Source organism: Sinocyclocheilus rhinocerous, unplaced genomic scaffold (assembly GCF_001515625.1).
Source record: "Sinocyclocheilus rhinocerous isolate Xijiao unplaced genomic scaffold, SAMN03320098_v1.1 scaffold1057, whole genome shotgun sequence".
In the NCBI taxonomy this organism is placed as follows: domain Eukaryota; kingdom Metazoa; phylum Chordata; class Actinopteri; order Cypriniformes; family Cyprinidae; genus Sinocyclocheilus; species Sinocyclocheilus rhinocerous.
This window is the reverse complement of record NW_015660880.1, coordinates 36,003-46,996: the sequence shown is the minus strand read 5'-3', so window position 1 is coordinate 46,996 and position 10,994 is coordinate 36,003. Positions and strand designations below refer to the sequence as shown.

General features: G+C 35.2%; 1 protein-coding gene across 1 annotated transcript in view; it reads right to left on the bottom strand.

Moving 5' to 3' along the window:
* Positions 1-7,931, bottom strand: part of LOC107725722 (sodium/bile acid cotransporter 7) — an 8,988-nt gene extending 1,057 nt beyond the window's left edge. Inside the window, exons 1-11 of the mRNA XM_016535101.1 lie at positions 7,728-7,931; positions 6,753-6,835; positions 6,537-6,673; positions 5,986-6,061; positions 4,062-4,100; positions 3,907-3,942; positions 3,672-3,755; positions 2,708-2,873; positions 2,107-2,158; positions 1,804-1,877; positions 1,566-1,711 (exon numbers count right to left, since the gene is read on the bottom strand). Coding sequence (XP_016390587.1) covers positions 1,566-1,711; positions 1,804-1,877; positions 2,107-2,158; positions 2,708-2,873; positions 3,672-3,755; positions 3,907-3,942; positions 4,062-4,100; positions 5,986-6,061; positions 6,537-6,673; positions 6,753-6,835; positions 7,728-7,827 — 993 coding nt within the window. The 5' untranslated portion in view covers positions 7,828-7,931. The remainder of the gene's footprint in view (positions 1-1,565; positions 1,712-1,803; positions 1,878-2,106; positions 2,159-2,707; positions 2,874-3,671; positions 3,756-3,906; positions 3,943-4,061; positions 4,101-5,985; positions 6,062-6,536; positions 6,674-6,752; positions 6,836-7,727) is intronic.
* Positions 7,932-10,994: the final 3,063 nt, after the last annotated feature.

Sequence of the window (10,994 nt, the reverse complement as noted above, 5' to 3'; positions counted from 1 at the left end):
TGATATATATATATATATATATATATATATATATATATATATAAATATAATCACATCCAAAATAAGTTTGTTTACAATGTGTGTGTACTTTGTATATTACACACACATACATTTATATATTTAAGAAACTTGTACATCATATATATGATTTATATGAATTTTATATATAATATAAATCATATATAAATATGAAAATATATACATGTATACACGCATTTTCAAACATTTCATTTGTTTACCTGTATGTTATGTGACTATTAATCAACATTAGAGAATTGCGAACAAGCAAATGTGTTGTTAAATATTAATTTAAAATCTCAGGTGTACTTCAAGTAATTATTTCAGGTCCAAGGGGTTTGGCAGACGAAAACATTTTAGTGATTTAAATTACAGAAAAACAAAACTATATGAAATGCACTGACACAAACTGAGCTCAGTGAAAAATTTAAGTGCTATAAATTGTCCTTAAAATTTAAATCTGAAAAATATTTCCTGTAAGGGATATATTTAAATGGAATTTTTTCCCCTATATCCTCCTGAGAACCAGAAATAAAAAGCTTTGTGAATTTAGTATTTGTTCATGTCATTACATTGTTTAGAGCATAAGAAAAAAATGGTAAAATAAAATTTTTGAAAAATTATATTTTATTTATATGTTATGCTATGTCCTCTGTAGAGGACACCAGGACTCAGATTTTCTAAAAATAAAATGACAATAATAGACATGAAAAGGCAAAAACAATGGGATTTTTTTTTAATGTATCTAATTTGCATATTAAAGTGCTGTTGGGACAGCATGTTGAAAAAAGAAGTGTAATAATGGGAGTAGTAATTGGCCAGATTTTCATAATAATATCTAATATTTCATAAGAATATTGATATATAATTTGTTTTCCTATTCAATTATTTTGTCTCCCAAAATGTATAATAAACATGCTTTTAGTCCTGGTGTCCTCTACAGTGGACATGTATGAAATGATGTCCTGTTTCGTAACAGAAGGTCATATTTTGATTTGAAACCCCATAACATTTTCCTGAGATGTTGATTTATGACAAACAATTTGAAAATTAATCAGATTTAAATTATAATTACAAAATATTATCATATTTCCATAAGGATGTACAATTTTATCACTAAATTAATGTCAGCCATTTTTAAAAACCAAGGAGAGGGAGTGGTCATGGTGAAACATCCAATCATTTGGTATCTCTGAAAAGCCCTGAATGTGCTCTGTACAGGACATCCAGACTTAAAACTGTGACATGTGAGGTCTCAGAGAAATTCACTAAAATATAATGTCCACTACAGAGGCAAAAACTCCATAGCTGGGTCTCAGGAGGATATGTATATGAATGCATCATTTTTTCTTTAGCCCTTGAGTTCAGATATAGCAAATTAAAGCTGAAAAAATAATTAGCTTTTTTCACAAAAACAACTTTGCATCTCACAATTTTATTTCCTATAATTCCAACTTTATATTTTACAGCATGTGCTGTTTACATTTTCTCACCATTATTTTTATATACACTTTCATGGGTTTTGGTCAAATCGGTGCGTGCACTACCTTCAGTCTGCCGCTCATCCATGTTTTAATGGAGGGCAGTAAGATGCTTCCCAGCAGGATCTGAGCGGGATGATAGATCAACAGAGGCACTGATATCAGAGACAGATGCTCATAACCCTCAAACACGATCTTCAGCATGGGGATACCTACACAAACACACATCAAACCAGAGTTTTCAGCTAGAGAAGGTAGGCAACGGTTCATATTTGCTTTATTCAGACATACGCGTGTGCTTTACCTAGAGTGAGGGATTTATGAGTCGCACAAAACATGATGGCTACCGAATCGGCCGCAGTGAAACCAGAGGATTTCCTGCAAACATCACATATGCATAGAAACAGATTAACACACGTTATGTGGTGGCACACATCAAAGAGTAAGCGGATCAGGTTTCGTCAACATTGTGAGGATCAAACATGGACAAAATTAAAGTAAAACCTGAAATAAACAGCGCAATCATTCCGAATAATGCCAAGAGACGTCAAGGAAAGACCCACTAAGACAGAAAACAAATGTGTTTTTGCGAACATATGTTTCTCACCTTGTAGACAAGAAAAATATCAGGGCCATGAAGCTCAACTGAATGGAAAATACTGAAAATGGAAAAAATGAACAATATTAACGATATGTGACCCTGGACCACAAAACCAGTCATACGGGTCAATTATTTTGAAATTGAGATTTATACATCTTAAAATAGCATGAATACATAAGCTTTCCATTGATGCATGTTTTGTTAGGATATGACAATATTTGGCCGAGATACAACTATTTGAAAATCTGGAATCTGAGGGTGCAAAAAAATCTAAATATTGAGAAAATCACCTTTAAAGTTGTCCAAATGAAATTCTTAGCAAATGCATATTACTAATCAAAAATTAATCAAAAATTAGGTTTTGATATATTTACGGTAGGAAATTTACTAAATATCTTCATGGAACATGATCTTTACTTAATGTCCTAATGATTTTTGGCATAAAAGAAAAATCTATAATTTTGACCCATACAATGTATTGTTGGCTATTGCTACAAATATACCCCAGCGACTTAAGACTGCTTTTGTGCTCCAGGGTCACATATATCTTCACAGTCTTACAGCAATTACAGTCAAATGTTTCTTGCACCGAAAACAACACACTCACTGATGAAGACGACGATGAGCAGACTCAGATGGTCCAGCTCTATGTTGGGGTTGGAGAAGGTGTCGCAGAAGGTGGTGTAGATGATCATGAGCAGAACGACGCTGCTCACCGTCCCGAACGGAGGCTTCCGGCGGTCCAGACACTCTCTCAGGGACCTCCTGCACACCTACATGCACAAAACATGCTCAATCGTGGCAGTGACTTCCTATTAACTTCTGCTGTTAAATTATTTAAGACAGAAACTCAGATTAACGCTCCTAATCATTCCCCTTACAGACACTATTTGGCATTTTTAGAAGTGAAATTAGATTTTTATTCATTCATGAATTGATTTTTCTCAAAAGGCAGATTTTAGATTTTCCTATTGCACTTTATTTATTGTTTCTGGCAAGCAGATGATCTGTGTCACAGATTAGTCAAAATCAACATGGTAAAACAAAGCCGTTATCTTAATTGAGGATTAGAAGTGATTTTACTACTGTCTTGTTGACATTTGGTAGGTTGTGTGAAATAATTTGAACATCAAAACACATTTAGAGCATATTATAAAACGGAGAGTTCCGGTCCTTGATTCTGATTGGCTGAGCCACGTTCGAAGCTGTTGTAAATTACTCTACAAACATACACCTTTGTTTACTTCTGTGTGTTACTCAGCAACCACTTTGTTTGTGATTCTGAGGAACTACATTGTTTGGTGGAAGAACAATGTTTTTATTAATATCATTACACTTTATTTGCTGTTTTATTTTGTGAAACCTTACTACGTATATGGAATAACCGTTTTATAAAAGCAATTAAGCCCCGTGAAGCCGTGGTTTACAGTGGATTTATAACAGCTAAGAGGGTTTTAGGCACTCCGCTTCACATCGTACCTAACAACGCCCCTTAGCTGTTATAAATTCACTGTAAACCACGGCTTCATGAGGTTATTGCTTTAATTTACTCAAACAACAAACACACTCACCTGTCCAACTATGAGTGGGACGACCACCGTCATGAACAGCTGCGAGAAAATGGAGGTGAACGGGACAGAAGAAGAGGAGCCCAGCTATAAACACAAACAATACAGTGGGAAAAAGATTATACACTCAATATATTACAGAAAAAAAATCTACATAGAACACACCCACACAACATGCTTATGGTTCAGCACATTCACAATGAACAGAAATAACAAATAAAAGAGGAATTATACTCACAAACACCAGCAGCAGAAGAGGAGTGAACACAATCCCCTGTAGACAGGACAGAGAAATGGGACTCTTTCACATTATGATTTTATTTCTTTGCTTTTTTGTTTGTCTATTTGTCTCTTTTCTCCTCCCTTTTTTATGTCTCTATTATCAAGACTTACCAGAAAACTCCCAAATGCAGAATTGAAAATGGCTGCAGCCTGAAGAAAGAATATATACACTGAATACATAAACATATACATTAAACTGGTTGTAAAGTTATGATTTGTATAACAAAGTGTGATTATAGCAGTGATTGTAACAGTTTTGCGGTGGTCTGTTTGTAAAGTTTTGATGAAATACATATGTAAAGATGTGATAGATGTGATTGAGTGTTTTTGAAACATGTTACCTTTATGGTGGAATGTATTTGTAAAGTTGTGATTGCTGTAATGGAACGTGTTTGTAAAACTGTGATGTGTTTGTAAAGTTGTGATTGTTGTTATTAGGTGTTTCTTTAAAGTTGTGATGGGAGTGAGCTTGTAAAGCTGTGATGATTGTGATGAAAGGCATTTAATTCTAGGGTTTTACTTATTATTATACACCACATTTTGTGATTGTGCTGTTGGAAAGTAATGATTTCTATAACAAAAGTGTGATCATAACCGTAATCATAATTTTGTGGTGAGGTCTGTTTGTAAAGTTTTGATGAAATCCATTTTTAAAGTTGTTACTTACATAGGGGAATGTATTTGTAAAGCTGTGATTGTTGTTATGGAATGTATTTGTAAAGTTGTGATTATTGTGATGGAGTGTGTTTTTAAAGCTGCAGTAGGTGGAAACTTGCAAAGTATGATCATTGTGATGAAATGCATTTGTAAAGTTGTGATAGTTGTGATTGAGTGTTTTTGTAAAGTAGTTACCCATATGGAGGAATGTATTTGTAAAGTTGTGATAGCTGTGATTGAGTGTTTTTGTAAAGTAGTTACCCATATGGAGGAATGTATTTGTAAAGTTGTGATTGTTGTGATGGAATGTGATTGTTTGTAAAGTTGTGATTGTTGTGATGGAATATGTTGGTAAAATTTAGATGAATGTGTTTGTAAAGTTGTGATTGTTGTGATGGAATGTGATTGTAAAACTGAGATGAATATGTTTGTAAAGTTGTGATTGTTGTGATGGAATGTGATTGGAAAATTTGAGATGAATGTGTTTGTAAAGTTCTGATTGTAGTGATGGAATGTTTGTAAAACTGAGATGAATATGTTTGTAAAGTTGTGATTGTTGTGATGGAATGTGATTGGAAAATTTGAGATGAATGTGTTTGTAAAGTTGTGATTGTTTTGATGGAATGTGATTATAAAACTGAGATGAATATGTTTGTAAAGTTGTGATTGTTGTGATGGAATGTGATTGGAAAATTTGAGATTAATGTGTTTGTAAAGTTGTGATTGTTGTGATGGAATGTTTGTAAAACTGAGATGAATGTGTTTGTAAAGTTGTGATTGTTGTGATGGAATGTGATTGTAAAACTGAGATAAATGTGTTTGTAAAGTTGTGATTGTTTTGATGGAATGTGATTGGAAAACTGAGATGAATGTGTTTGTAAAGTTGTGATTGTTTTGATGGAATGTGATTGTAAAACTGAGATGAATGTGTTTGTAAAGTTGTGATTGTTTTGATGGAATGTGATTGGAAAACTGAGATGAATGTGTTTGTAAAGTTGTGATTGTTTTGATGGAATGTGATTGTAAAACTGAGATGAATGTGTTTGTAAAGTTGTGATTGTTTTGATGGAATGTGATTGGAAAACTGAGATGAATGTGTTTGTAAAGTTGTGATTGTTTTGATGGAATGTGATTGGAAAACTGAGATGAATGTGTTTGTAAAGTTGTTGTGATGGGTGCAAGCTTGTGATGTTGTAATCATTATGAAAGATTTGACTTTGTAAAGTTTTATTTACAAAGGGGTTTATTTATTATACATTACACCAAATTGTGTTATTGTTCTGTTGGAAAGTTATTATTTTTCCTATAGATTATACAAATTATCATGATTTTATAGTGAGGTCTGCTTGTAAAGTTTTTATGATGTATTATTATTTACCTCATTTCCTCCTACAGCTTTAGTTAGGATGACAGCAGAGGAAACAGGAGGAGGCATACAAGCAACCGTCTGCAACCTGAGAGAGAGAGAAGTTAATAAATAATAACATATAACTTTGCATTTAAATCGCATTTGTTTCACTGTTTCCCACTGTATTTCCAGACAGGAGCAAGCAAGCAACGAGTCACTTCAGGACATTTCAGCTAATGGTTGTGCTGTAGTGGCTCATAATCTTAAATGTTATAGAAACATGAAAGTCTTTTCTGTCTATGAAAGGACGTGTGGAGGTTGCAGGTGAACACAACGACTCTCTTGCAGGAAAATAACCAAAAACATGAAAGTCTTTTCTGTCTATGAAAGGACGTGTGGAGGTTGCAGGTGAACACAACGACTCTCTTGCAGGAAAATAACCAAAGCGCCAACACTGTAGACCTCTGAGATCCAGTTACACTCAGCGCAAACCTACCGACAGAGACTCCATTCAGCCAAGCGGCGAACAGGTAGAGAGGGTGACTGTGTATAAGAAAAGGACTGAAAATACGTGCACTCACCCTCTGAGAAGCCATTCGTTGATCGCCGTTAGGGCCAGAACTTTGAGAAGGAGCCAAATGGCGATGGGGAAAAATACTAGCGTGAATGTCTGGACGAAGAAATGCAACTTTACATGCATTAATGCACTTGCTAGCTCCTGAAAACAGAGCAAAACAGACATTAGTTTTTAAAAAAATCTATAACCAAAACCAAAAACCAAACAGGCACCATCATACCTCTGTTTCCAAAGACAAGCCACTGTTAAAGAAAATAACAGATACTGCAACATAGGTGATGGTGATCTCCGGCCGAAGAGGACCTGAAAGAGAACAGATTAATGATCATGGGGAAATAATAGCATGAGGTATTATGCACATAAAATGGTATTACCATATTTTGGGACTCTAGGATAATGGCACGGTTTTCTTCAATTTCTCATAGGCGTACAATATAAATACTATAGTATATAAACACGGTAGTTATTCAGTATCATATTATACACATGTGTATCATGGTACCCTCAATGTACTGTTTTGTAAGGGGATTTCTAAAGTAAAAAATCCAACTGATATATAGTGATTATTTTCTATATTAGATATTCATGTTGGTGGAAAACAAACATACTGATGATTTTTGCTATAACATACCTGATCAATCCAACTTACAACAATTTTAAACCCAAATCCCATTTCTTTCTATCTATCTATGACTATATAACCTCCAAACTTCAAGACGTTTTAAACAAGACCTATCAAACTATTTTTTATCAAGACAATACTTAATGTTTTCCCATATACTGTACATAAACAGGAAAAACGGACTCTAATAGAAACTGCTGTCTCTCCGAACAGGATTATTCAGATCCGGGTGTTGCAACGTGTCACAATGACAACTAACGTTACAGTTAAAACACCCATCAACCTGTTGCCACACAAACCACAGCGATTGAAACACTGCATGATCATGAACACATGCATTTAGATAGAGACATTTAACCCCATCTCACATAATAACTACTTGCACTTTATGTCAATGCACATGCATGCAATCAATCATTGATCACTCCCTTGTTGTGTCATATTCATGCATACGAGTCATCCTGATCATTTCCTAATGTTGATCAGACCATAATGCTTTATTACCTGTGCATTAACTGATTTTAAAGTTTTTATAGACTTTAACTGTCCAGAAATGTGTCCGGTCATTCTCACCTCCTTTCACTCCCACGGACGGCGCGAGCCTGGCGCACGTGATGACCAGCACTATACCGATGATAAACCATTCTTTACGGACGCGAGCGATCAGACCCATCGCCCCTCAAACCGACGAGCATCCAAAACCGACCCGTCGAGCCGCACTCTTCCGGACACATATGCGATACCGTAACGACCGGTGTCAGAGCGCACGCGCTCTGTGAATACACGAACGTACTACTACTGGTAGAGCTTCATGAATATTAATAGCATTCAGAGACAGGCCCCGCCCCCTGCGTCAGGAAGCTACTTGCATCACAGCGGTCTGCGATTTGAGGTTGCCATAACAACCATGGTACGCTCATGAATATTAACTACTGTGGCGTTTAACAATCAAGTACGTTCAGAATTAATTAATCTCTTGCACCCACACATTTTCTGCATTGACTTGCTCTTGGTTGTTTTTTGGTTTAAAATAAACCATTCTAGTACATAGTGAAACTTTTTTTTTTTTTGTTAGTCAGACCGCTTGATCTATTTTTTTCCCCCTTGAAGTCCCCTTGAGATTTCATATTAAGTTCATAATAAGTTCATATTCCAATAATTTAACAACACGTAGGTTCAGCGTTTTCTCATGTCGCCTTAATAGTCATGTGACATGCAGGTAAACAAGAAAACAAATCTTTTTTTAATAAGTGCTTAATTTGAAATGTAAAAATTATTAATTTTTCCTTTTAATTATTTAATTGATTTAATGATTAAATTAGTGAAAAGCAAATGCTTTAGTTTGGGAAATCCAGATCTAAAGATGGAAATGTAAAAAAAAAAAAAAATGAAATCTTAATTTTGTAACCATCCTTTTAATGAGTGATCGCAGAAGCCATTTCATACAAAGTCAAGAAAAATCTGAATGTCCAGTACATCGTTTTATCTCTTGACCCCTCAAGCTGCTCCTCTTCATCAGGCATCATCTTCCTCATCATCTTCCGTGAGTGAATGGACACAGACACACTGAACTCTGGACTGGTTCTGGTCTGGTCTCCTCAACAGAGAGAGGCAAACCCATAGAGTCAGCGTCCATCCCTATGAACCCAATGGCTGTAAATTTAAGAAAATATGAAAATTAGGATATAGCTTAAACACAGTGTATTATCTTCATTCTGAAACAAAGTACTGCTAATAAATTGATACCACTTTCTTTAAAACAAACACACACACACACACACACACACAACATACCCCTACAGGAACATACAGAAGTCAGCATCTTCCAGACAGCAGACAGACAGATGGACACTGATGGACACAAGTGTGTGACTGCAGAACCTGTACAGTAACATTAACAGTTACTTATGCCAGCAGTATAGCGCCATCTGGAGGGCGGACCCTCTTACTTACACTTCATGCAGATTAAACCTGAGAATCTTCCTGGTAAACGAGTGACGCTAAAGAGCGAAATACACAACCACGGTGCGGTTATAATGAAAACCGACAAAAAGTTGCTTTTAAAAACCTATGGTATTTGTATCAGTTGAATTTATGGATAATAGTGTTTATTTGTAATAATTTAAAAGTAGAGGAAATAATTGAGGATGCTTGGTTTTCGTGTTATGTGAATAGCGTTGATTCATTAAAAGTCACAAAATCAGAATTCCGCTAATCAAATCTCTAAACTCCTTATTTATTATTATTACTATAAAACAGAAACCCGCTACACAACATAACACAAGACAAACCGTTCAGAATTGCTGTTATCCCCCCAGTACCTTTCTTGTTAACAGTTAACCTGTTACAGTCACAGAAGTAATATTTACAGATGTAGATACAATAAACAACATATATTTTGTACCTAAATACTTTAAACTTCACTCTACTTATTTGTCTACTTTTTGCAAATTAACATAATATATAAATAAAATATATAATAGTTTAATGACTCACTTGTTGTATTGAAGCTCTGCATGTTCGATGTGATTCGAGAACTGAACTCCCTTCCCTGGATTTAGGGGTATATTTCGTCCAGAGCCCAGAATAACCAATATAGTAGACTACAGTAGAATGCTTCTCAGTACATAAATGAAATATATTTCACGTAGTTCCCTGATAGCAACAGACTCACTCCGCCCTCAAGTCGGCAGCTCCACTGTACTTGGAAAGCCCACTTGTATATTGTAAAACATGGCTTATTTTGATTGACAGAAATTTCCCCCATAGACGGCGGGCTTCACAGCCGAAGTCATTTTTTATTGGACCGTGAAAAATAGCCCCGCCTTAAAAAGCAGTCTGCATGAGCAAAGCAGTTCTTTCTCAAGCACACGTGGGGGTGGATGGAAAAGAGGTTGCGGATCATTTAGCAAAACAGGCACTGAAATGATCACATACAGAAATTATTATTCCACTAAGCAAAGAAGAATTTAAGGCTAAACTTAGAACAGCAATAAAAATGAGATGGCATGAAGTTTGGAATAAGGAGGAGAGAGGATATTTATTTATATAGCATATTTTATTTTAGATCAATTAGAAACAATGTTTAATTTATAAAGTTTTATTTTGAAATGTAAGTCAATAACAATTGGCTGGAGCCAGAGCCAATGGTGAAAGTCTTTGCGCGAGGAGACCCCGCCCCATTTTGGAGTTCACGCCCCGTTTTGGAGATCTCGGGTGTGCAGTTATATCTACTTGGGCCCCCTTGGAAAGAACCATAGACTGTATCAAAAACTAGTGGACCATCTGGGATTACAGTACAGTGGAGCTGCAGATTTGAGGGCGGAGTCTGTTGCTATCAGGGAACTACATGAAATATAATTTATGTACTGAGAAGCATTCTCCTGTAGTCTACTATATTGGTTATTCTGGGCTCTGGACGAAATATACCCCTAAATCCAGGGAAGGGAGTTCACTTCTCGAATCACATCGAACATGCAAAACTTCAATACAACAAGTGAGTCATTAAACTATTATATATTTTATTTATATATTATGTTAATTTGCAAAAACTAGACAAATAAGTAGAGTGAAGTTTAAAGTATTTAGGTACAAAATATATGTTGTTTATTGTATCTACATCTGTAAATATTACTTCTGTAACTGTAACATGTTAACTGTTAACAAGAACGGTACTGGGGGGGATAACAGCAATTCTGAACGGGTTGTCTTGTGTTATGTTGTGTTAATAATCAGTGTTGAGTGATGGAGTTTAGAGATTTGATTAGCGGAATTCTGATTTTTTGACTTTTAATGAATCAACGCTATTCACATAACACGAAAACCAAGCATCCTCAATTA